The following is a 27805-nucleotide window of genomic DNA, read 5'->3' on the forward strand; positions in this document are numbered from 1 at the left end:
GGCAACTTGCCTATTCTTTCTGAATTTTAATTGAGGGGAAAAATGAGACGGAAACTGTGACGCCCTTGTTATGACTGTCTTGCATGGAAAGCATGCGCCTGGCAGCATGTTCCAGGGTGTGCCCATTGCCTTTGGGGAAAACATGGCTGGTGGGGACAAAGCACACTTATGCAGAAAAGGAAAAAAGTTGGGTGCGAGCGTCTGTTCCGCTCTGCAAGACGAACATCTGTATTCCAAAAGCATTTTTAGTCCAAAGGACCCCTGAATGGGCAGTTCTTACGATCTTTCGGGCTTCTTTCTCTACAATACTATTTATATTTATATTTATTATTATTATTACTCCCAAGATGGAAATTGTGACGCTGAATGGGCCCAAACACATTACACACACACACTATATATATATATATATATATATATATATATAATGTTTATATATGTTATGGGTGTGTGTATGTATGTATGTATGTATTTGTGTGTGTGTATATATACACATTATATATATAATTATATATATATATGATTTTTAAATATGTGTATGGGTGTGTGTTTGTGTATGTAAGTGTATGTATGTGTGTGTGTGTGTGTATATACACACATTATATATATATATATATAATTTTATTTATATGTATGGGTGTGTGTATGTAAGCGTATGCATGTATGTATACATATGCATGTGTTTGTGTGTGTGTGTGTATATATATATATATGTTTATGGGTGTGTATGTAAGTGTATGTATGTATATGTATGCATGTATGTGTATGTGTGTGTATGTGTGTGTATGTGTGTGTGTGTGTGTGTGTGTGTGTATATATATATATATATATATATATACACACACACACACACACACACGTAATATCCAAGCTCATACTATAATATAACAGGGCTGTTCCTACTTGCAAAGCCTTGAGATTTTACATAAAATCAAATGGATAAAAAACAAGCTGGAAATAAGGATCAATCAATACAACATCAATACAAAAGATCCCAGAATCTTTGACTCCTGGCATTTTTATGGTGTCGTAAAACACCTCCCCGCTTTAAGCGGTTCCTAATTTCTTTACTCACAGCTCTGCTCTTTTCGAACTGCTTAGGTGGACAGTAAGCTAGGCTTAACAGTCAGGTGCTCAATCCGACTTGGGCTTCAAACCCATCACCTTCCGGTCGGCAGTAATCTATTGCTGCTGGTGATTAACTAGCTGTGCTACGGCCCGGCCCAATTGAGCTCCTCCTGAGCTAAATGATGAATCAAACCAGATCCTAAACTAAAAACTCTTTCAAAGTAAGGACCGCACAATTAAACAGGAAATAACCAGGAACAGAACACTTTTCTTTCCAAATTCAGTTACATAGAGTAATAATAATAATAATAATTTCAAAGGAGAGCCATAAAAGTTGCCCAAAGTGAAGCATATTTGTCTGTTCCTACTTGGAATCCTGGCTGCTGTAAGAGGAATATTCAGTATGGAATATCAATGGGAACAGGGGAATTTGGATGCCCAGAAAAGAACGCAACCGGCAGTTACCGTTTCCTTTTCAGCCCCAGAATGCAGTTTCCTCTCATCAACCCCAAGATGAATTCAAGGATCTGCAGGAAAGAAGAGAGGAGGGAAAAAATTAGGAACTCTATAACAATGCAAGAGCAGACTTGGCTGGAATGAGCCTCACAAACTAGGAAAGGAAGACTTTTCCGCTGCTAAAAGTTTCATGGTGTTTCTCAAAGCCTTATTGAACGCTCCAATTATTGGAAAGTCCATAATCTATTGGAAATTCCAGCGCAACATAACCTTGTTGCAAAAGTAAAAAGGATGTCACCTCCCTTTACCCAAATGTGAACGTAGAGACCACGTGAAAACCACAAGTCAGGAATGGTGTGAAGTCAAACCTTAAGACAAGTGATATTCATAAAACATTAATGTAATAGCACACAGGTAGCTCAGCTGTTAGACTGAGGAACCACATCTTTAAACAGCCAGGGATAAAGACAGACTATTATAAAAATATATCTGGTTAGCAGAGAATAGTTGTTTAAAGCAGAATTTGCAGTTGCCCAAAAGATATACACTCCCTTAAAACATGCACTCAAGAGACAAAACAAAGTAGTCTTCTTTGAAAAATAACATATCTTGTTTACTAACAAACATGTATAAATTCAGTATACAGCCACATAGTCTTTTCAGTGTCTTTAAGCCTATCTGTACTCACTCCAGTCTATGAACACAGATATCCACCTCCAATGAAGTTGTAAACAGGCTTACTACATTGAAACCCATGAACACACATAATAATAATAATAATAATAATAATCATCATCATCATCATCATCATCATCATCATCATCATCATCCTGACCTCACAATCGTGTTAAAAAACCAAGTATGGATTGTCAATGTTGCAATCCCAGGTGACAGCAGGATTGAAGAGAAACAACTGGAAAAGCTGACATGATACGAGGATTTAAAGATCAAACTGCAAAGGTGGTCTTAGTGGGGATCGGCACACTGGGTGCAGTGCCTCAAGACCTTGGCCTGCACTTAAGAACAATCAGCGCTGACAAAATTACCAGCTGCCAGCTGCAAAAGGCCACCTTACTGGGATCTGCACACATTATTCGCCGATACATCACACAGTTCTAGGCACTTGGGAAGGGCCCAACGTGTGATCCAATACAACAGCCAGCAGAGTGTCTGCTGTGGATTCATCTTGTTGTGTTTCAAATAATAATAATAATAACAACAACAATAATATCAACTGGAAAAGCTGACATGATATGAGTATTTAAAGACTGAACTGCAGAGACTCTGGCACAAGCCAGTCAAGGTGGCCCCAGTGGTGACCGGCACACTGGGTGCAGTGCCTCAAGACCTTGGCCTGCACTTAAACACAATCGGTGTTGACAAAATTACCATCTGCCAGCTACAGAAGGCCACCTTACTGGGATCTACACACATTATTAACCGATACATCACACAGTCCTAGACACTTGGGAAGGGTCTGACGTGGGATCCAATACAACAGCCAGCTTAATGATCTTATCTGCTGTGGACTCATGTTGTTGTGTTTCTAATAATAATAATAATAATAATAATAATAATAATAGTAATAGTAATAGAAACAACTGGAAAAGCTCTGGCACAAGCTAGTCAAGGGGGTCCGAGTGGAGATTGGCACACTGGGTGCAGTGCCTCAAGACCTTGGCCTGCACTTAAACACAATCGGCGCTGACAAAATTACCAGCTGCCAGCTGCAAAAGGCCACCTTACTGGGATCGGCACACATTATTTGACAAAACTTCACAGTCCTAGACACTTGAGAAGGGTCCGACGTGAGATCCAATACAAAAGCCAGCAGAGTGTCTGCTGTGGACTTATCTTGTTGTGTTTCAAATAATAATAATAATAACAACAACAACAATATCAACTGGAAAAGCTGACATGATATGAGTATTTAAAGACTGAACTGCAGAGACTCTGGCACAAGCTAGTCAAGGGGGTCCCAGTGGCGATGGGCACACTGGGTGCAGTGCCTCAAGACCTTGGCCTGCACTTAAGAACAATTAGCGCTGACAAAATTACCATATGTCAGTTGCAGAAGGCCACCTTGACGCATTATTCACTGACACATAACACAGTCCTAGACACTTGGGAAGTGTCCAATGTGTGATCCAATACAACAGCCAGCAGAGTGTCTGCTGTGGACTCATCTTGCTGTGTTTCAAATAATAATAATAATAATAATAATAATAATAATAATAATAAATACATCACACAGTCCTAGACACTTGGGAAGTGTCGACGTGGGATCCAATACAACAGCCAGGAGAGTGTCTGCTGTGGACTCATCCTGTTGTGTTAATAATAATAATAATAATAATAATAATAATAATAATAAATACATCACACAGTCCTAGACACTTGGGAAGTGTCGACGTGGGATCCAATACAACAGCCAGGAGAGTGTCTGCTGTGGACTCATCCTGTTGTGTTAATAATAATAGTACTTTATTTATACCCCTCCACCATCTCCCCGAAGGGATTCAGGACAGCTAACATCAGGCCAAGCCCAAGTAATTACAATAAAGCAAAATAAAATGCATACAAAACAAACATCAACCTCATTAAAGTCCAAAAGCAAACTGAACACACACACAAATGGAGTCCTGAGTTTGCACATGCTCAGTACAATCACACCTACAGCTCCTCCCACATCAAAGAGGTAAGCCAAACTAGCAAATCAACATTCACATAGAATGCAGGTTAACAACTGTATATACAGTTAGTGGAGGCTCGGAAGGTTGCTATTTCCAACACCAATGACTCCGCCTGTGCTCTTGAGCCTCAGGAGAAGGGTACCTTGGACAAGAGCTGCTGCTGCTGGCTGTGCTTCTGGCGCAGGGACACCACTTCCTTCCAAAGGGCCTTGTTTTCCCTGGAAAAAGGAAGAGGATCCCAATCAGCCAAATAAGTAATGAAGGGATTTGCTCCATACAGACCTGGAATAACCCACAGATTCAAAGACCTTGTTGAGACTCAGCGTTTGTCTCATGCACCTACTACTAGTAGTAGAAGGAAACGTGGTTTAGAGGATGATGAAGCTCAGCAACAGCTGAAAAGGATCAGAGACTTGTTCTTAGAGACTACGGATGAGGAGGATTTGGGGGGTTTTACTCGCGAGGAAATGGAGCTGGAGGATTACAGAGGTGTAAAGAGAGTAGCCAGCAGCTCAAATAGTGATGTGGGATCTGTTGCTAAACGCCTGAGAGATGTAGCTGATTGTGGGGACTTTGACAGCGAAGAGGAAGAGCTGGACTGGACTAAAGTTCAGGAAGTAATGGATGTTATTAATGCTCCCACGTCTAGCGATGAATTCCAGGGTTATAATGATAATTGGGTTGCAGATAATACTTTGCAGGATGGAGCCCGAAGTACTGACTGGCAACAATGGCGCAGCCGGGATTCACCTGTGGAATTAGACGCAGCTGAAAGTAACTCCAGCGATTCTGATGAGATTTAAGCAGCAGTTTGGGGACAGACTAATCGCAGAGTTCAAAGTGTTGCATTACCGTGTGCCTTGTGTGTAACTCCTGCCCTGAGCTCTTGTTGCAGCTTCGTGTTTCCTGATCGTGTGAACAACCCTGCCGGAACCAGACTCGTGAGTCTTCCTTGCCTTGACCCTCGGACTGCCTGACAACGCCCCTGCTTATCCCTGGAAACTTCGTCGGACCGCTCTTCATGCGGATTGCTGTTTGCTGTTTTGTTTGCCTTTGAATCGGACTAAGTTTTACTGCTGAATCCAAGCTGCCTGCTTTTGTTTAGACTGACTTTCCTTTTGCCAACAAAGACTGACTGAGACCAGTTTGTTTACATTCCTGCTGTCCGCAAGCCTTCTTTGTTTACTACTCTGCCTTGAAGAGTCTCCTTTTGTTTTGTTAATAGACATTAAACACCTTCCTTTAACTCTTACATTGCCGTTTGCTTTGCTGGTCTGTCTGAGTCTTGACAGACCTACTGTATATACTCGAGTATAAGCATAGTTTTTCAGCCCCTTTTTTAGGCTGAAAAAGCTCCCCTCGGCTTATACTCGAGTCAAGGTAATTTATTCTTTTACTCTGTTATTAGTATTATTTTTATTTCATGTGTTATTTTACTTCCTTTATTATTATTACATTTACATTATTTTACCTTATTATTATTACATTTATTATTTTACACTATTTATGATTATTATTACATTTATTATTTTACTTTATTGTTGCATTTATTACTTTATTATTACATTTATTATTTTACTCTATTATTACTGTTATGACTGCATTTCCATTATTTTACTTTATAATTATTATTACATTTATTATTTTACTCTCTTTACTATTGTTGGAAGGATACGTAAGTACATTCACCTTGAAGAAGGTTAGAATAATTATTTAATCAGAGTTGGGCAGTCTTGGTATATATTTTTATTTTGAAATTTACCAGTAGTAGCTGCATTTCCCACCCTTGGCTTATACTTGAGTCAATGTTTTCCCAGTTTTCCCAGTTTTTTGTCATAAAATTAGGTACCTCGGCTTATAGTCAGGTCGGCTTATACTCGATTATATACGGTAATATCACATTAAATACATTCCTGGGTTTGGGCTACCTATATGTGGCCCAGCTGGTTGGGAGTCAGCTACATTAAACTCACTACTGACCAAAAGGTCATGAGTTCGAAGCCAGCCCGGGTCAGAGTAAGCTCCCAACCGCTTGTCTAGCTTGCTGTCGACCTTTGCAGCCCAAAAGACAGTAGGAAATTTAGATACCACTTATGTGGATAGGCTAATTTAACTAATTTACGACGCAATAAAAATCTCCAGCAGCGTGCAAAAGAATGAGGAAGTACTCCATTGGTGTCAGAAGTGGACGGTGAAGCAACAGCTCCCCCAGTGGCCAGAATTAGAAGCACATCTTCATGAAGCTGGAAAGTTAAATAGCCTCTGTGTGTCTGTCTATATATGTTGTGTGTCTATGGCATTGAATGTTTACCATGTATATGTACATTGGATTTGCACTGAGTCCCCTACGGGGTGAGAAGAAGGGAATATAAATACTGTAAATAAATAAATAAAAGAGCCAATATTCAACACTATGTAACAAAATTTGAAAAATGTTCTGTTCCTGGTTCGAAAGGGTTATTTCCTGTTTAATTGTGCAGTAATTACTTAGAAAATAGTTGTATTGCCCCAGAAATTTTGTTTTTGCGGCCGCCACAAACTAGCCTGAATTGATTCTCTCTAATAAGATATTCATTGCAAAATTATTGCAAAATGTGTAGTAGCTGGGTGTCCCTTCCACAAAAACAGAGATTGTGACAAAGTTTTTGCACTTTAATCAACATTTCCCATGTTTTTATAATGGAACCAATTAGGAAATGACATTTACAACCCAGGAACAAAAATCATGTTACGTAGTGTCATCTGTGGACTTGATGGCTATCTCTTTTGGTGAACCTCCATTGGAGGCTGACCACAACATTGTGTTGGAGAGCCAACAAATGTCTAGAGAGAAGTTCTCTCAATGGGAAAACAACATTTAGAAATTGTGGGACTTAGAGTCCAAAACACCCAATAATAATAATAATAATAATAATAATAATAATCTTTATTTATACCCCGCCACCATTGCCCCCAATGGGGACTTGGGGCGGCTTACATGAGGCCAAGTCCAAACAACAGATTACAATAAAATAAAATACAAGTTGCAATAAAATAAACAACATAAACAATAAGCAATATATGGGTTGTTGTAGGTTTTTCGGGGCTATATGGCCATGTACTGGAGGCAATTTTTCTCCTGACGTTTTCTCCATGGTTGCTTGCCATAGATGCAGGCGAAACGTCAGGAGAAAAATTGCCTCCAGTACATGGCCATATAGCCCGAAAAAACCTACAACAACCCATGGATTCCGGCCATGAAAGCCTTCGACGATACAATAAGCAATATACACAAAACATTAAGAAAAAAAGCAGTAAACCAAACATAGTGACAGTGAGGGAGGGCCAAAGTTGGCCCGTGCCTTATCCACAGACTCCCATCCCAGAAGCCCATATTTCTTCCAAAAAGGACGGGGAAACTTTGTGGGTATCAGGGGGGTCCCCAAGGCTCGTTTCGGCTCTGGGCCCAAACCCAATGACTCCGCCTGGGAGCGGCGCCAGCACCTTTTCATACTCGCCAGCTTAAGGTCCATGTGGTTCTGCTGCTCCCGCATCCCTTGGACCTCGGAGAGAACCTTCTGCAATTCATCCTGAGGGACCTTCAGCTCTTCGGCCCTCACCGCCGACACCTGCGGGGGACAAGGAGGCGTAAGGGGCCTTGTAAAAGGGATGCTAACGAGAAACAGAAAAATAATGCCATTATAGGACTGCAGTGGAACCTCGACTTAAGGGCCATGGTGGCACAATGGGTTACACTCTTGCACTGCTGAACTGCTGACCTGAAAGTCGGCAGTTCGAATCCATGGGATGGGGCGAGCTCCCGCTGTTAGCCCTAGCTCCTGCCAACCTAGCAGTTCGAAAACATGCAAATGTGAGTAGATCAATAGGTACCGCCTTGGCAGGAAAAGGCAAAAAGACAATACATAATAACTACGCAGATGGCAATACGATCAATCCCACCATCTGACACCAATTATAATAACTTCTTTATATGCTGTCTGGACAGGGGGCAAACAAATCCCACCAACTGTCCCTCCTTTAATAAAGAATTCACTGGCCCATATGTAGCGTTTGAGGGGATGTCTCTCTATTTAAACTTTCGCTGCCACCATAACCTAAATGAACAGGAACCCTCTAGCTGGATAAACTATTAAAAGGCTTTTTAGACCACCAAGTACTAGGTTGTATTATTTTCTTCTTATGTGCTTCTGTATAGGAAAACAAGTTGAGGTTGAATAAAAAAGACTATAGCCACAAATGGCACACTGGACTCAGGCTTAAGTTTCAAAAATAACAAGGACATTTTATTGAACTAAGTACAGAATAAAGAGAATGCTGTCAAATACGCTTGGCTGTTACAGATAAAAATGTTCTGATACTTAAAAGCGTAACGGTTGCATTAGAATGGTTCTTTCTTTGTTACAGTTACTACTACCAAAACCCAGCTATTTCTTCCCTAAATAGCTGTACCAAGTTTGCCACAGCTCACTTGGCTGGCAAACTTCAGGCAAACTGCCTATTCTTAACATGAACTCCTAAAAGCTTCTCTAATCCTGCTCTAACTCTCAGAGCCGTAGCAAACTAGGATTTTGCGAGAGCAAACTAAGCCAGCACGAGCAATGCTCCGCCTCTTTCTCCGCCTATTTCCCTTTGCTAGGGCAGCGTTGCGAGCATACGCTCGTGCCGCAGCAAACTACAGGAAGCTTGCGCTCGGGCTTGCTCCGAAGCCCCGCCTTTTTTCCCCCCGAGGCTGCTCTCTCTCTTGCTAGCGTGCCTGTTTTCCATTGCAGAGGGCAGGGATGCGAGCGTACGCTCACAGTTGAATTCTGCCAACTGCGAGAGTACACTCGCATCGCTTCCCTAGCAAGGGAAAACAGGCACACTAGCAAGAGAGAGAGAGCAGCCTCGGGGGGGGGAAAAGGTGGGGCTTCGGAGCGAGCTCGAGCACAAGCTCGCTCTCGCTTCCAGTAGTTTGCTACGGCTCTAACATCAACCAGAACTGAACTGAACAAAAACAGCTTCTTTCTTTCCCTCCAAACAGGCCAACTCCGCCCCCCTTTAACAAACCAATCCTGGCTGTTTCCAGGCTGGCTCAGGCCTAGGCCACTCCCCCTCTCTGAACTGGAGCCTTCCCTAAACTAAAATGGCTCCTGCTGCCCTCTGCCAGGCCTTCTAAGCTGAATCTAACTGGCCTGTCTCTCCTAGGCCCTGCCACCCAGGCTGGCAAGGTAAGGGATCTTCACAGTTGTCACGCCAACCACACAATTGGAAAGTGTCTATGGACAACGCAGGATCCTCAGTTGGAAATGGAGATGAGCACCTTGCTCAGAGCCAGAGATGAGCACCATCTCCAGAGCCGGAAATGAGAGGAGAAGCCTTTGCCTATTTGTGTTTCATTGTATTTCATTGTAACAAGTCATTAAATGTTTGCCTGAGTCTGTTTATATGCTGTAATCCACTCTTGAGTCCTCTCGTGGGGAAGAACGGAATATAAATAAAGCATTATTATTATTATTATTATTATTATTATTATTATTATTATGTTACAGGAACGCCAGAAGGAGCACGAGCACCAGAAGACAGGACTTTAGGTCTTAAAAGGAGCTCCACTGGCTGCCATTCATTTTCCGGTCCCAATTCAAGGTGCAGGTGCTTACCTACAAAGCCCTAAACAGTTTGGGACCCGCCTACCTGCGTGACTGCATCACTGTGTACAAACCCACACGATCTCTTCGTTCATCTGGAGAGGCCCTGCTCACGCTCCCACCTCCATCGCAAGCGCGATTGGTGGGGACAAGGGACAGGGCCTTCTCGGTGGTGGCCCCTCCACTCTGGAATTCACTCCCCAGGGACATCAGACATGCCCCAACTCTGGCAGTCTTTAGGAGCCTGAAAACGTGGATGTTCCAGTGTGCCTTCCCAGAATAAAGAAACTCCCAGCAACATGTCCCTAAATGCACTTTATAGTGACCTAGGATTGTCTACATGCTCTATCCCTCTCCAAAATTTCCATCCTGTTTATATGTCACCTGGTCACGCCCAACATTATCATTTTTAAAACTTTTAATTAGTACATTGGCCCGGCCATAGGTTTTTAAATGTCGCTACGTTATTGTTAATGTTTATTGCTATTTTTGTTTATGAGCTTATTTTTTACTTGTATTACTGTTGCTATTGTTTTTATTGTTGTATTGTGGGCTCGGCCTCATGTAAGCCGCACCGAGTCCCTTGGGGAGATGGTAGTGAGGTACAAATAAAGTATTATTATTATTATTATTATTATTATTATTATTATTGCAACCTCTGGGCCTTGTGCTCGTCTCCATTTGGGGAGATTGCTGCCTGCTTTGCTCTTGTCCGCTTTGAGGAACTTTGCATTAGGTGGTTTTTATTCCTGGTCTGTTTGGCTTCATGAAGAGAGAGGGAGAGAGAGAGAAAGAGAAAGACGGAGGCTGGAATGTGCACAGTAGGAAGAAGAAGAAAAGGATGCTTCTGCCTCTTCGCTTTGTGCTTCTTTGTGCTTCCTTCCCACAACTTGGTGCTTCTACCCTTTCTCAGGAGCACATCCCCTATTGCTCTGTGCTACTCCATCAAGCCAAATCCATAATCCAATTCTGGGGAAGAGAGATATGGACAAGCTGGAATGTGTCCAGAGGAGGGCGACTCAAATGATCAAGGGTCTGGAGAACAAGCCCTATGGGGAGCGGCTTAAGGAGCTGGGCATGTTTAGCCTGAAGAAGAGAAGGCTAAGAGGAGACATGATAGCCATGTGTAAATATGTGAGAGGAAGCCACAGGGGGGAGGAGGGAGCTCTGCTTCCATGGAGATGGAGGACGCAATGGAGCAGTGGCTTCAAACAAGAAAGGAGATTCCACCTGAACATGAGGAAGAACTTCCTGACTGTGAGAGCCGTTCAGCAGTGGAACTCTCTGCCCCGGAGGGAGTGTGGTGGAGGCTCCTTCTTTGGAAGCTTTTAAACAGAGGCCGGATGGCCATCAGTCAGGGGTGATTTGAATGCAATATTCCTGCTTCTTGGCAGAATGGGGTTGGACTGGATGATGGCCCAGGAGGTCTCTTCCAACTCTTTGATTCTAGGATTCTATGATTCTATAAGCCAGAATGCAGGCCAGAGGCTTAAGCCGCGACCTGCTAGGATTACAGAGCTATTTGCATCATCATCATCACCAGGCAGCAGGAATGAGGTCTGTGGCCACAGGGCAGGGTTGCCAGGTAGCATCTAGATGTGCGAACTGTTCTTCTGCCGTTCCATCATCCTACGTTTCCTTACAATCAAGGCCAGCTCCCAAATTGAAGGGAGCTGGCCTTCTTCTGTTCCTTGCTGAGAGAAGAAACCCTACAAGGTAAACATTTCCCCACAAACGACAACATTTGCGCTTCTGCCTGCAATGCAGTTGCAGTCACCTGGTTGTTCCAGTGTGCCTTCCCAGAATACGGAAACTCCAAGCAATATGCCCCCAAATGCATTTTACTAGAGATCCAGGATGTCTGCACGCCCCACCCACCTCCAAATATCTATCCTTTTCACCTGATCATGCCCAGCATATTTTAAAATTTTTAATTATTATATTTGGCCCTGCCATAGGTTTTAACGCGTGGTGTTTTGTTAATGTTTATTGCTTTGTTTTGATTGCTTTGTTTTTGAGTTCATTTATTGTTGTTATTGTTGTTTATTGATGTATTTGGGCTCGGCCTCTTATAAGCTGTACCGAGTCCTTCGGGAGATGGTTTTGTTGTTGTTCATTCGTTCAGTCGTCTCCGACTCTTCGTGACCTCATGGACCAGCCCACGCCAGAGCTCCCTGTCGGCCGTCACCACCCCCAGCTCCTTCGAGGTCAGTCCAGTCCCTTCAAGGATGCCATCCATCCATCTTGCCCTTGGTCGGCCCCTCTTCCTTTTGCCTTCCACTTTCCCCAGCATAATTGTCTTCTCTTCGTGACCTCATGGACCAGTCCACGCCAGAGCTCCCTATCGGCCATCACCACCCCCAGGGTCTCCTTCAAGGTCAGTCCAGTCCCTTCAAGGATGCCATCCATCCATCTTGCCCTTGGTCGGCCCCTCTTCCTTTTGCCTTCCCCTTTCCCCAGCATCATTCCCTTCTCCAGGCTTTGCTCCCTCCTCATGATGTGGCCAAAGGACTTCCACTTTGTCTCTAGTCTCCTTCCCTCCAATGAGCAGCCGGGCTTTCTTTCCTGGAGGATGGACTGGTTGGATCTTCTCGCAGTCCAAGGCACTCTCAGCACTTTCCTCCAACACCACAGCTCAAAAGCATCTCTCTTCCTTGGCTCAGCCTTCCCGAAGGTCCAGCTCTCACATCCGTAGGTGACTACAGGGAAGACCATGGCTTTGACTAGGCAATGGATCTTGGTTGCCAGTCTGATGTCTCTACTCTTCACTATTTTATCGAGACTGGACATTACTCTCCTCCCAAGTAGAAAGCGTCTCCTGATTTCTCGCTCGGGAGATGGTAGCGGGGTATAAATAAAGGTTTATTATTATTATTATTATTATTATTATTATTATTATTATATTATTCTTATCTGATGCTTTATGAGCAAGCAGCCATTCAATTCCCATCCGTATTCACGACGATTAGGAGTCTTTGCAAAACAAACATGGCAAAGGGGGGACCGTACCTTCCGCTTGATGTTCGCCAGCAGGTTGGCTTTGCCTCGCTTGAAATGCGGGTGCTGGAACTCGATGGCGCAGCTCTTGTCGGAGGCCATCATGCCGTTCTCCAGCGCAATCACCTTCCGGAAGCCGTCTGCAAAAGTTTCATTTTAAGAGCCATGACATTTAGTTCCGTTTTAAGGTTTGAGGATTTTAAATGGTTTTGAAATGCGCTTTGTGTCTCCTTGCAGAGAGAAAAAGCAGGGTATAAATCACCCTGGTCATTCCACAGATATATAAACCCATTTTTCCTACTTCCAACAGACCTCACTACCTCTGAGGATGCTTGCCATAGATGCAGGCGAAACGTCAGGAGAAAAATTGCCTCCAGAACATGGCCATATAGCCCGGAAAAACCTACAACAACCCAGGGTATAAATAAATATCATAATAATTATTTCATCACATTGGTAAAGGACGACCACCTCACCCGCCTCATAGGAAACCTGCTACAAAACAGGAGCTTTTTTGTTGAGTTCCAGGGCCAGAGAAGCAGATGGCGGAAACAGAAGAACGGCCTGCCTCAGGGGAGCGTGCTTGCTCCATCCATGTTCAACATCTACACAAATGACCAGCCACTGCCAGAAGGGACAGAGAGCTTCATCTATGCTGATGATCGTGCCATCACCGCTCAAGCAGGGAGCTTTGAGATGGTAGAACAGAAGCTCTCCGAAGCTCTAGGTGCCCTTACTGCCTATTACAGGGAAAATAAGCTGATCCCTAATCCATCTAAAACACAGGCATGTGCTTTACTCCTTAAGAATAGACAAGCATCCCGAGCTCTGAGGATTATTACCTGGGAAGGAAGGAATCCCACGGGAGCATTGCAGCGCACCCAAATACCTGGGAGTCTGGACCGTGCTCTGACCCACAAGAAGCACTGCCTGAACATCAAGCAAAAAGTGGGCGCTAGAAACAATATCATATGAAAGCTGACTGGCACAACCTGGGGATCACAACCAGATACAGTGAAGACATCTGACCTTGCGCTGTGCTACTCTGCTGCTGAGTACGCATGCCCAGTGTAGAACACATCTCACCACACTAAAACAGTGGATGTGGCCCTTAATGAGACATGCCACATTATCACGGGGTGTCTGCACCCTACACCACTGGAGAAATTACACTGTTTAGCCGGTATTGCACCACCTGACATCCGCCGGGAAGTAGCAGCCGATAGTGAAAGGACCAAGGCAGAGACATCTCCAGCTCATCCCCTGTTTGGGTATCAGCCAGCATGTCAACGATTTAAATCAAGACATAGTTTTCTAAGATCTACAGAGACACTCGCTGGAACACCTCAGCAAGCGAGAGTCCAAAAGTGGCAGGCTCAAACCCAGAACCTCAACCAATGGCTGATACAAAATGAGAGACTCCCCCCTTGGCACACAGAGGATTGGGCGACTTGGAAAGCGCTGAACAGACTGTGCTCTGGCACCACGAAATGCAGAGCCAGCCTCAAGAAATGGGGCCACAAAGTGGAGTCCTTGACATGCGAGTGTGGAGAAGAGCAAACCACTGACTACCTGCTGCAATGCAACCTGAGCCCTGCCACATGCACAATGGAGGTCTTTCTTGTGGCAACACCAGAGGCACTCCAACGGGCCAGATACTGGTCAAAAGACATTTAATCAACTACCAAGCTTGAAAGCTTTGTATTTTGTCTGTTTGTTTATTTGTTTTGTTCTGGTAGAAATGTAATACAATTGACTGGTTGTCCTGACACGACAAATAAATAAATAAATCACATTGGTGTAGGTTTCTAGAGGAGTCTCAAAGGCTCAGCTATTGCCTGGAAATGTTGAGTCATGGGAAGCAAAGAGTTGGGATGATGTTGGCCAAGGGAGCCCTGCTTGTAAATAGCGACGGAGAAACCCTCGGAGCTGTTTTTAGCACTGAAAGGGGCGTGTTGCCATCTTCCTGCCAAGAGGCCGAGAAGATGGGGATTTATAACCCAGGGACAAAAATCGTGTCACCTAGTGTTATTGGGTCTATTAATTTTAGATCAATGCTTCCCAAACTGAGCTTTTGGTCATCGTCGTTTGAGATTATGAACTTACAGATGTTGAGCTGCCGGATGAAGCTGGACAGGTTGTTGTGCTTGAAGTACTTGGGCAGCAGCTCTTTGGCAAACCGCTGCTCGTCCAGGATGCAAAAGTTCTGCCCATTCTAGAAAAAGAGAGGAACACAAACACTAAGAAGGTAAATATTGCAGAGCCTCCTCCTCCTGAGCAACCGCGCTGCAATTCAAATCGACCGTGAGAAAAATTCAAAGTTGCGTGTCGAGGCCTCTCCCGTGCGCCAAGAAGGACTCTGGCACAGTCTGGAGCCTGCGAGATAGAATTCGTCTTTCCCTTCCTTTTCTTTCTCCTCCTCCCCTTCATCTTCCCTTCTTTTTAATTTCCTTCTTCTTCTTTCTTCCCTTTCTTCCTCTTCTCTTCTTTCCTTCCCACCCCTCAAACCTTTCCCTTTCCTTTCTCATTCTTACTTTCCTTCCTTTTTCTTTCTCTCCTTTTTCTTTCTTCTTCTCTTTTTCTTTCTTTCCCCCTCCCAATGTCCCTTCTTTCTTCCCTTTCCTCCTCTTCCCTTCTTTCTCGTTCTTACCTTCCTGCCCCTCATACCTTTCCCCTTTCCTGTCTCATCCTTCTTTCCTTCCCTCCTTTTCCTTTCTTTCTTCTCCCCTCCTTTTCTTCCAATGTCCCTTCTTCCTTCCTTTCATTCTCATTCTTTCCTTCTTGCCTCTCATACCTTTTCCCTTTCCTTTCTCATTCTTACTTTACTCCTTTTTCCTTTCTCTCCTTTCTCTTTCTTCTTCTCTTCTTCTTTCTCTCCCCCACATATCTATTCTTTCTTCCCTTCCTTCCTCTTCCCTTCGTTCTCGTTCTTTCCTTCCTGCCCCTCATACCTTTTCCCCTTTCCTTTCTCATCCTTCTTTCCTTCCTTCCTTTTCCTTTCCCTCACTTTCTTCCATGTCCCTTCTTCCTTCCCTTCTTTCTCATTCACTCCTTCCTGCCCCTCAAACCTTTTCCCTTCCCTTTCTCATTCTTACTTTCCTCCTTTTTCCTTCCTCTCCTTTTCCTTTGTTCTTCTCTTCTTCTTCTCCCCCCATGTCCCTTCATTCTTCCCTTCCTTCCTCTTCCTTCTTTCTCGTTCTTTCCTTCCTGCCTCTCATGCCTTTCCCACTTTCCTTTCTCATCCTTCTTTCCTTCCCTCCTTTTCCTGTCTTTCTTCTCCCTTTCCTCCCTTTCTTCCAATGTCCCTTCTTCCTTCCCTTATTTCTCGTTCTTTCCTTCCAGCCCCTCATACCTTTTCCCTTTCCTTTCTCATTCTTACTTTATTCCTTTTTCTTTCTTCTTCTCTTCTTCTTTCTCTCCCCCTCCCCCCATGTCCCTTCTTTCTTCCCTTACTTCCTCTTCCCTTCTTTCTTGTTCTTTCCTTCTGGCCCCTCAAACCTCATCTCTTTCCTATCTCATCCTACTTTCCTTCCTTTCTTCCCCTCCCTTTCTTCTCCCTTCCCATGTTCCTTCCCTTCTTCCTCGTTCTTTCCTTCTATCTCCTTACACCTTTCCCCTTTTCCTTTCCCTTCCTTCCCTCATTTTCCTTTCTCCCCCTCCTTTTTTCTTTCTTTCCTTCCCCTCATTCACCAAATAGTGGACAATCCACTTCGCTCCTTTTCTTTCCCAGTGACATCACAGAGGGCCACTTCACCCTATCCAAAGCCAGTCCATTCCTTTCTTTCTGCTATGGGCCCAAAAGAGGTGGTGTTTCCTTTTTTTTAAAGTTCAAAGTCTATTCAAATTCGCTTTGTTTCCTTTCTTTCCCGGTGGCATCACAGGGGGCCACTTCACCCTATCCAAAGCCCATCCTTTCCTCTTTTTTTCTTTTTGTTGGTTTTTTTAAAGTTCATTATTTCATATTTTTAACTTTGAATTGGTTTTAATGGTTTTTAAAATTGAAAATTGTAATTCAACCAGGAAACTAGTGTAAAATGTTTACAGTGTACCATAGTCCTCCTGTATATATTTTTAATATGTAAAGCACTTTCTTGCTTTAAGATTTGGATTTTTAAACAGTTTATATTGAATCCTGTTTTAATGTTCACATATATATGCATGTTGACCATTTCTGCTCCCTTGGCAGCCACCTCTCCACCAAAGTCAACATTGACACCGAAATACAACACCGCCTGAGCTCTGCGAGTGCAGCATTTTCCCGAATGAAGCAGAGAGTGTTTGAGGACCGGGACATCCGTAGGGAGACCAAGGGGATTGTCTATAAAGCTACTGTCCTCCCAACCCTGCTCTATGCCTGCGAAACGTGGACTGCCTACAGGCGTCACATGCAACTCCTGGAACGATTCCATCAGCGCTGCCTCCGGAAAATCCTGCGAATCTCTTGGGAAGATAAGCGGACAAATGTCAGCGTGCTGGAAGAAGCAAAGACCACCAGCATTGAAGCGATGGTCCTCTGCCATCAACTCCGCTGGGCCGGCCACATTGTCCGGATGCCCGACCACTGTCTCCCAAAGCAGTTGCTCTACTCTGAACTTAAGAACGGAAAACTGAATGTTGGCGGACAGGAAAAGAGATTTAAAGATGGGCTCAAAGCCAACTTTAAAATCTCTGGCATAGACACTGAGAACTGGGAAGCCCTGGCCCTTGAGCGCTCCAGCTGGAGGTCAGCTGTGACCAGCAGTGCTGCAGGATTCGAGGAGGCACGAGTGGAAGGTGAAAGAGAGAAACGTGCCAGGAGGAAGGCGCGTCAAGCCAACCCCAACCGGGACCGCCTTCCACCTGGAAACCAATGCCTTCACTGTTGGAGAAGATGCGGGTCAAGAATAGGGCTCCACAGCCACCTACAAACCCACAAGTAAACACATAATGGAAGACCATCTTACTCGTCCAACGAGGGATCACCTAAGTAAGTAATATATGCATATTTTTAAAGTGTTATGCTAATACCTTTATGTTAAGCCACTTTAAGACCCCTTCAAGGGAGATAAAGCAGGGTATAAATAAATATAATAAATATAATAAATAAATAAAAAGTCCAATCTTTTAATTTGGGTCATGAAGAGTCTGTGGGCCAAGTTTGACCCAGATCCATCGAGCCGCGGAGCAGCCCTTGTGGAACAAACAAACAAACAAACATTACATACATGCATAAGTACATAGTTTTGACTCCTATATGTACACAGAAAACAGCGCCCTCTGTGGTCAAGAGGGGACTCTACAGCTTGCGCATGCGCATCACTCATAAATAGTACACTTTTTTTACCTTTATGGGCAGAAATAGCGCCCTCTACAGCTTGGAATGCTACCGTGCGCATGCGCATCACAGACAAACAGCGCCCCTGCGGTCAAGAGGGGCTCTGCAGCTTGCAATGCTACAGTGCACATGCGCATCACGCACAAACAGCGCCCCGTGCGGTCAAGAGGGGCTCTGCAGCTTGCAATGCTACAGTGCACATGCGCATCACGCACAAACAGCGCCCCCTGCGGCCAAGAGGGGCTCTGCAGCTTGCGATGCTACAGTGCGCATGCGCATCACGCACAAACAGCGCCCCCTGCGGCCGAGAAGGGGACTCCGCCGCTTGCAATGCTACAGTGCGCATGCGCATCACGCACAAACAGCGCCCCCTGCGGCCGAGAAGGGGACTCCGCTGCTTACAGACATGCGCATCACGCTCGATCGGGCTCACCTTGCTCCACGAAATCACGTCGTCGCTCCCGCGATCCTCGACGAGGGCCCACAGCTTGGCCAGGAAGCCCGGCACCAAAGAAGACCCCGAGCCCGCCGCCACCGCCGCCGCCATGGCTGAGACCTCAGGCTCGCTCTCTACTCGAGGGCCGCCTCAGGGAAGCACTAGGCCGCGACGCCTCCGCAGCTGAGAGACGGCCGGGCTCATTCTCTCGCGAGACTTCGCCCTAGGGGGCGGGGCCTCCCTGGCCGGCCACGCCCCCTCTGTTTGTATAGGCGCCGCTCAAGGGAGTGCCCCGTGACGTCACCGCGCAGCGGGAATTCCCTGAAGGGCAGACCTTTATTTGCATTGGTTCTTCTTTCATTATTTTATATTATTTACAAAATTATATTATTTTGTCGAACCTTTTTCCTTATTTCGTTTCTTTCCATTTCTTATTTTATATTTCACATTATTGTTTTTATATTATTATTATATTATATACATTTTATTATATATATTATTATATATTATTATATATTATTTGCAGTACTTGCATGCTGGTCGCTTCTGCTCTGACCTACAAGGAGCACTGCCTGAACATCAAGCAAAAAGTGGGTGCTAGAAACAATATCATAGGAAAGCTGATTGGCACAACCTGGGGATCACAACCAGACACAGTGAAGACATCTGCCCTTGCCCTATGCTACTCTGCTGCTGAATCCTAGAATCAAAGAGTTGGAAGAGACCTCCTGGGCCATCATCCAGTCCAACCCCTTTCTGCCAAGAAGCAGGAATATTGCATTCAAATCACCCCTGACAGATGGCCATCCAGCTCTGCTTAAAAGCTTCCAAAGAAGGAGCCTCCACCACACTCCAGGGCAGAGAGTTCCACTGCTGAACGGCTCTCACAGTCAGGAAGTTCTTCCTAATGTTCAGATGGAATCTCCTCTTTTGTAGTTTGAAGCCATTGTTCCGCGTCCTAGTCTCCAAGGAAGCAGAAAACAAGCTTGCTCCCTCCTCCTCCCTGTGGCTTCCTCTCACATATTTATACATGGCCATCATATCCCCTCTCAGCCTTCTCTTCTTCAGGCGAAACATGCCAACTCCTTAAGCCGCTCCTCATAGGGCTTCTCCAGACCTTTTATCATTTTAGTCGCCCTCCTCTGGACACATTCCAGCTTAGAGTCAATATCTCTCTTGAATTGTGGTGCCCAGAATTGGACACAATATTCCAGGTGTGGTCTAACCAAAAAGGAATAGAGCATGGGGAGCATTACTTCCTTAAATCTAGACACTATGCTGAGTATGCTGAGTATGCATGCCCAGTGTGGAACACATCTCACCACGCTAAAACAGTGGATGTGGCTCTTAATGAGACATGCCGCATTATCACGGGGTGCCTGCGCCCTACACCACTGGAGAAATGACACTGCTTAGCCGGTATTGCACCACCTGACATCTGCCGGGAAGTAGCAGCCAAGAGTGAAAGGACCAAGGCAGGGACATCTCCAGCTCATCCCCTGTTTGGGTGTCAGCCAGCACATCAACAACTTGAATCAAGAAATAGTTATCTAAGATCTACAGAGATACTCGCTGGAACACCTCAGCAAGCGAGAGGCCAAAAGTGGCAGGCTCAAACCCAGAACCTCAATCAATGGCTGATACAAAATGAGAGACTCCCCCCTGGGCACACGGAAAACTGGGCAATTTGGAAGGCACTGAACAGACTGCGCTCTGGCACCATGAGATGCAGAGCCAACCTCAAGAAATGGGGCCACAAAGTGGAATCCTTGACATGCGAGTGTGGAGAAGAGCAAACCACTGACCACCTGCTGCAATGCAACCTGAGCCCTGCCACATGATGCACAAGGGAGGACCTCCTTGCGGCAACACCAGAGGTACTCCAAGGGGCCAGATATTGGTCAAAGGACATTTAACCAACTACCAAACTCACAAATTTTGTATTTTGTCTGTTTGTTTGCTTTGTTCTGTTAGAAATGTAATATAATGGAATGGTTGCTTGACACAACAAATAAATAAATTTGCAGTGCTTTTTCCCTTTTTATGATGATTCATATTGGATATTTTTATTATTATTTATTTATTTGTGTATTTATTTCCTCACCCCGGAGGGGACTCAAGGCGGTTTTACATACAGACAACAGTCCGATGCCTTAAAATACAATGTACACTTAAATAAATATTAAAATAGAATTCTGTAACTTCTTCATAAGGGAGTGTGATTCACAATAAATCCCTGAAAATACATCCTGCATATCAGATATTCTTTGTATTGTATTTTGCTGTACTGTAATTTTGGGCTTGGCCTCATGTTAGCCACTCTGACTCCCATTTGGGGATATGGTGGCGGAGTACAAATAAAGATGATGATGATGATGATGATTATTATTATTATTATTATTACATTACAATTCAGAACAGTAGCAAAATTACTGTTATGAAGTAGCAACCAAAAAAATATTATGGTTGTGGTTCTCCACAACATGAGGAACTGGATTAAAGGGTCACAGCATTAGGAAGGTTGAGAAACTCTGTTCTAGAACATGGCCATATAGTGCAAACTACCTACAACAGTGTTTCTCGACCTGGGGGTCGGGACCCCTGTGGGGGTCATGAGGGGGTGTCAGAGGGGTCACCAAAGACCATCAGAAAACATAGTATTTTCTGTTGGTCATGGGGTTCTGTGTGGGAAGTTTGGTCCAATTCTATCATTGGTGGGATTCAGAATGTTATTTCATTGTAGGTGAACTATAAATCTCAGCAACTACAACTCTCAAATGTTAAGGTCTATTTTCCTCAAACTCCTCCAGTATTCACATTTCGGCATATTGAGTATTCGTGCCAAGTCTGGTCCAGATCCATCATTGTTTGAGTCCACAGTGCTCTCAGGATGTAGGTGAACTGCAACTCCAAAAATTCAAAATCAATGTCCACCAGATCCTCGCAGTATTTTCTCTTGTTCGTGGGAGTTTTGTGTGCCAAGTTCATCATTGGTGGTGTTCAGAATGCTCTTTGATTGTAGGTGAACTATAAATCCCAGCAACTAAAGCTCCCAAATGACAAAATCAATCCCCCCCCCCCCAACCCCACCATTATTCAGATTTGGGCATATTGGGTATTTGGGATTTGAAAATACATCCTGTATATCAGATATTGACATGATGATTCATAACAGTAGCAAAATGACAGTTATGAAGTAGCAATCAAAATAATGTTATGGTTGGGGGTCTCCACAACATGAGGAACTGTACTAAGGGGTCGCGGCATTAGGAAGGTTGAGAAACACTGACCTACAACAAACCAGTTCTCTAAAGGCTTGGTCTCAAAGCCACATTTTCACTCTCTTGCAGAAGATCAGGAAGGAGGGGGCTGATCTAATATCCCTGGGGTGGGAGTTTGACAACCGAGGAGCCACCACTGAGAAGGCCCTGTCTCTCATCCCAACCAATTCTGCATGGCGGTGGTTGGACTAGATGGCCCATGTGGTCTTTCCCAACTCTATGATTCTATGAAACGCTGTGTGCAGCCTCGCCTTGGTATTTATGGCCCTAAAGCGAAACCAAAGCAATAAAGAGGGACAAGTCCCATCGATCCAAGTGACGTCCTCCCTGCAGAAATATGTATCTTATCTCCCACTTGGCTGCTGTTTTGCAACTCGGGCATCCAGTCACCAGCTGGTTTTATGGCCTAGACTTTGCCCCTTTGCTTTGGCTCCATTGCATTCCTTTGGCGCTTTAAAGGCTGGAAGGACAGGCTTTCAATCAGGTGCTCTTCCGGTGCTTCTCTCTTTTCATCTTCACCAAAGTAAGGAATTTCTTCAATGCGTTTAGTATTTTTTCCAGCACTGCTGTCTAAAGCAGTGTAGACACATATAATGCAGCGTGGTGTGGCTCAAGCTACATTCTATGACAGCAATATAAAACCCAAATTGCTTTGAACTGGATCGTACGGCAGTGTAGACTCATACAATCCAGTCCAAAGCATATAATATGGATTATACAGCAGTGTAGATGGGTCACAGACTGTATAATGCAGTTCCAACTGCACTATATGGCAGATTAGAGCTATGTAAAATTCAGATTATTGTCTTAATAATCTGAATTTATATGAGTCTACACTGGATTATATGAGTCTACACTGCCATATAATACAGTTCAATGTGGGTAATCTGGATTTGGTGTAGATTCAACCTTTGCTTAGTTGTAGTCAAAATGGGTAAAATTAATGTAGCTTGACAGTGCTTTCTATGAAGTCCTAGGAGTTGTAGTTTCCTAAGGTCTTCGCTGCTAAACTACAGCTCCCAGGATTGCATTTAACAAATAGTTTTTGGTTACTATAAACAAGGAAACTATATATATAAACAAGAATATGTCTTATTATTATGTCAAGTTACAATTACACTTAACTTTAAGCAAGTGCTACTTGTTAACCAAGAAAGTAACTCTTGGCTTAATGTCAAAATGTACATTTTGTTGGTATGAATGGTTTCATGTGTTTGAATCAGGTTTCTATCTCTTAACATGTCTGTTTCAATGGCCTTTCTGTGTATTTTAAATGTGTTGTAACTCATTTCAAGCCTTGAGTCAGGAAACAAATCTGTTGTTGTTGCTGTTGTTGTTTTAAGAACCCTATTTTAAGACATAAACTGCCATATCGCCACCAGTCAAAGAGTCCATCCGCACTGCACTGTAGGTTTAAAGCAGTTTGACACTACTTGAATTTCAATGGGTCAATGGGAAAGCTGGATTCAATTAGGAAATGGTGCATCTGCACTGTAGATTTAATCCAGTTTGGCACCATTTGAACTTCAGTTGCTCAGTGGGAAAGTTGGATTGGGAAAAGGTGCATCCGCACTGTTTAATCCAGTTTGGCACCACTTCAACATCAATGGCTCAATGGGAAAATTGGATTGGATGTATTGAATTGGATCTGCACTGTAGATTTAATCCAGTTTGGCATCTCTTGAACATCCATTGCTCAATGGAAACATTGGATTGGATTGGGGAGGGTGCATCCACACTGTAGATTTAATTCAGTTTGGCACCATTTCAATTTCAGTGACTCAATGGGAAAATTGGATTGGGTGTATTGAATTGGATCTGCACTGTAGATTTAATGCAGTTTGGCACCTCTTGAACATCTATTGCTCAATGGGAACATTGGATTGGATTGGGAAGGGTGCATCCGCACTGTAGATTTAAACCAGTTTGGCACCACTTCAATTTCAGTGACTCAATGGGAACATTAGATTGGATGGATTGGATTGGATCTGCACTGTAGATTTAATGCAGTTTGGCACCTCTTGAACATCTATTGCTCAATGGGAACATTGGATTGGATTGGGAAGGGTGCATCCACACTGTAGATTTAAACCAGTTTGGCACCACTTAAACTTCCATTGCTCAATGGGAATGTTGGATTGGGAAAAGGTGCATCCACATTGTAGATATAAAGCAGTTTGGCACCATTTGAACTTCAATTGCTCAATGGGAACATTGGATTGGGAAAGGGTGCATCTGCACTGTAGCTTTAATGCAGGTTGGTACTACTTGAACTTCCATTGCTCAATGGGAATGTTGGATTTGTTTGGATTGGGAAAGGGTGCATCCGCAATGTAGATTTAATCCTGTTTGGCACCACTTTGAGCTGTCACAGCTCAATGCTATGGGATCCTGGGGAGTTGTCATTTGGAAGAGACTTATGATCCCATCGCATTGAGCCATGGCAATCCAAGTGATGCCAAAACTGCATTAACTCTGCAATGTAGATGCAACCAAAAGCTGACCGTATTGGCCAAATGGAGCCAAGATCTAGCTCGAGATAAGACAATTACACATTTTCCATATTGTTATTTCTTTTGTTTCCAAACATGGTGAACAGACTTTCCAAAAGTCTGGAATGCGGTCCTGCGGCTGGACCTTGCCGGCCATGGCCTTGGTCCATTTTGCTGGCTTTGTCTTTGGCAAGGCGTCCAGCAGAGCCTACTATTTGGGGATCCATGAAGTGGAGTGGAACTATGCGCCGCTCGGGAAGAATGGAGTCACCGGGCAAAGCATTGCAGATGACGAGTAAGTCAAATTCCTTGCTTTCCAAACAGAGAAGAGTGAATTGGAATAGTTGACACGCTGCAATGTACGCAGTAGTCCACTGGCATGGCAATATAATGCATTGTAGACTCATTCTCTGGGCCTAGATGGGATTTTAATGGATTCACCTCTTCCCTGCAACCGTTCCCTTGGACTTAGGACTCTCTTCCTTTGATAAAAAAGAAACTAAGAGGAAACTGTTTGTCAGGAAGAGCGTCTGTTGGATTAAAATGCCTCGAAGGCACTGGATCTTTGCAAGCTAAGCAGGGTCAGTCCTGGATAATGCTTGGATGGGAGGCCACCACCACAGGATGAGCACTGTAGGCTAACATTAGTGGTGTATTAATGCTTAGAGTATGAGCCATTTGCATACAGAGACATTAATCTATATATATAAAAATGACAAAGTTGAAATACTTCGGGCACATCATGAGGAGACAGCAAAGCCTGGAGAAGACAATGATGCTGGGGAAAGTGGAAGGCAAAAGGAAGAGGGGCCGATCAAGGGCAAGGTGGATAGATGGCATCCTTGAAGTGACTGGACTGACCTTGAAGGAGCTGGGGGTGGTGACGGCCAACAGGGAGCTCTGGCGTGGGCTGGTCCATGAGGTCACGAAGAGTCGGAGACGACTGAACGAATGAACAACAACATAAAAATGCTCTGTGCATTTTAAGGGGTACCTTAAAAACAAAAGAACCAATGAACGAAATCACACCAAATTTGGCAACAAAATGTCTCACTACACATGGAGTGACCATCACTCAAAAAAAATATGATTTTGTAATTTGGGAGTTGTAGTTGCTGGGATTTATAGTTCACCTACAATCAAAGAGTATTCTGAACTCCATCAACAATGGAATTGAACCAAACTTGTCACACAGAATTCCCATGACCAACAGAAAATACTGGAAGGGTTTGGCGGGCATTGACCTTGAGTTTGGGAGTTGTAGTTCACCTACATCCAGAGAGCACTGTGGACTCAAACAATGATGGATCTGGACCAAACTTGGCACAAGCACTCAATACACCCAAATACGAACACAGATGGAGTTTGGGGAAAATAGACCTTGACATTTGGGAGTTGTAGTCACTGGGATTCACAGTTCATCTACAATCAAAGAGCATTCTGAACTCCACCAATGATGGAATTGAACCAAACTTGTCACACAGAACTCCCATGACCAACAGAAAATACTGGAAGGGTTTGGCGGGCATTGACCTTGAGTTTGGGAGTTGTAGTTCACCTACATCCAGAGAGCACTGTGGACCCAAACAATGATGGGTCTGGACCAAACTTGGCACAAGCACTCAATACGCCCAAATACGAACACAGATGGAGTTTGGGGAAAATAGACCTTGACATTTGGGCGTTGTAGTCACTGGGATTCACAGTTCATCTACATTCAAAGAGCGTTCTGAACCCCACGACAACATAATCAGGGCAAACTTCTCACACAGAACCCCCATGACCAACAGAAAATACTTAAGGCCACGCAATCCAACTCCCTCCATCAGGGCAAGAAAACGTAATCAAAGCCCTCCTGACAAAGAGCCATCCAGCCATAAATAGATAGATATGATTCATACACACACAGATATAGTATCCTAGATTCGAAAGGGACCCCTAAAGAAGGACAATGATATGTTCCAGAGTAGGCAAACCAGACAATCTCCACATCAACACTGACAAAAAAAACAGCAAGAAATACCATTTACCCATAAGTAGAAAGACATTACATATATTAGAAGCCAACACTTTCTCATTATTATTTTTTCCAGATCAACAGACTGAGCCACAGCAACGTGTGGCAGGGGACAGCTAGTACAGTATAAAAGAGTGTTATAGATCTTGCCTGTTAGCATTCAATACCAGAAAACACAGTGTATGTTGTATGGAAATACTGAAATTGGGATTAGACAGGTGCATTTTTGAAGTATGTATTAGGCTGAAGAGTTCCCAAGAATTTGGTTCTATGGGTTGCATTTTAAAGTAAACACCTTCTTATTTGAGAAATTCCTAATAAATCCATGAGGTCATCATAAGGTCTTAAATTGTATTTTGATGGTGTGTGTGTGTGTATCCAAATCCCATATTCCATAACTATGTGTTTTTAACAATTGTCGCTCTAATTCTATTTTAGTATTTATAGGTTTTTAGTTGTAATTTGTACTGTTTTTAGTGTTGTGAACTGTTTTAAGAGACAAGAGCAGGATTTAAAGATGATGATGATGATGATGATGATGATGATGATGATGATGATGATAGCAGGCACTTTGAGTCTGTTGGGAGCTAATAATAACAACGACAGCCACTTTGAGTCTCCTTTTGAGAGATGATGTTGGTGATAATGATACTGGCAGCTACTTTGTGTCTCTTTTGGGAGATGATGATGAAGATGATGATTATGATAATAATAATTGCAGCAGACACTTTGAGTTTCCTTTGGGAGATTATGATGGTGATAATAATAATAATAATAATAATAATAGTAATAATAATAATAATAATAATAATAATAATAATAATAATGGCAGCCACTTTGAGTCGTCGTCATCATCACCATCATCATCATGACGACAGCAGCCACTTTGACTCTCCTTTTGGGAGATGATGATGATGATGATGATGATGATGATGATAGCAGGCACTTTGAGTCTCTGTTGAGAGATAATGATAACAACAACAACAACAACAACAACAGCCACTTTGAGTCTCCTTTTGGGAGATGATGATGTTGTGATAATGATACTGACAGCTACTTTGTGTTTCTTTTGGGAGATGATGATGAAGAGTATGATTATGATAATAATAATTGCAGCAGCCACTTTGAGTTTAATTTGGAAGATTTTGATGGTGATAACAATAACAACAACAACAATAACAATAATGGCAGCCACTTTGGGAGATTATGGTGAAGGTGATGATGATGATGATGATGATGATGATGATGATGATGATAGTAGCCACTTTGAGTCTCCTTTTGGGAGATGATGATGATGGTGATGACAGCAGCCAGTTTGAGTCTCCTTTTGGAGATGATAATGATGATAGCAGCCACTTTGTGATGATGATGATGATGATAGCAGCCACTTTGAGTCTCCTTTTGGGAGATGATGATGATGATGATGA

At 43.7% G+C, this 27805-nt stretch overlaps 2 protein-coding genes across 4 annotated transcripts in view; one reads left to right on the forward strand and one right to left on the reverse strand.

Moving 5' to 3' along the window:
• The window catches only part of LOC132762830 (heat shock factor protein 3-like), a 32355-nt gene extending 13532 nt beyond the window's left edge, over nt 1–18823 (reverse strand). For all 3 annotated transcript variants that reach the window (XM_067471497.1, XM_067471496.1, XM_067471498.1), the window contains exons 1-6: nt 18586–18823; nt 14945–15053; nt 12851–12978; nt 7701–7825; nt 4360–4435; nt 1534–1595 (exon numbers count right to left, since the gene is read on the reverse strand). In XM_067471497.1, coding sequence (XP_067327598.1) covers nt 1534–1595; nt 4360–4435; nt 7701–7825; nt 12851–12978; nt 14945–15053; nt 18586–18699 — 614 coding nt within the window. In that variant the 5' untranslated portion in view covers nt 18700–18823. The remainder of the gene's footprint in view (nt 1–1533; nt 1596–4359; nt 4436–7700; nt 7826–12850; nt 12979–14944; nt 15054–18585) is intronic.
• A 2838-nt stretch (nt 18824–21661) lies between these two features.
• The window catches only part of HEPH (hephaestin), a 49902-nt gene continuing 43758 nt past the window's right edge, over nt 21662–27805 (forward strand). Inside the window, exons 1-2 of the mRNA XM_060756006.2 lie at nt 21662–22392; nt 24469–24656. Coding sequence (XP_060611989.2) covers nt 24487–24656 — 170 coding nt within the window. The 5' untranslated portion in view covers nt 21662–22392; nt 24469–24486. The remainder of the gene's footprint in view (nt 22393–24468; nt 24657–27805) is intronic.

The sequence above is a fragment of the Anolis sagrei genome, chromosome 10, assembly GCF_037176765.1.
Source record: "Anolis sagrei isolate rAnoSag1 chromosome 10, rAnoSag1.mat, whole genome shotgun sequence".
Lineage (NCBI taxonomy): Eukaryota > Metazoa > Chordata > Lepidosauria > Squamata > Dactyloidae > Anolis > Anolis sagrei.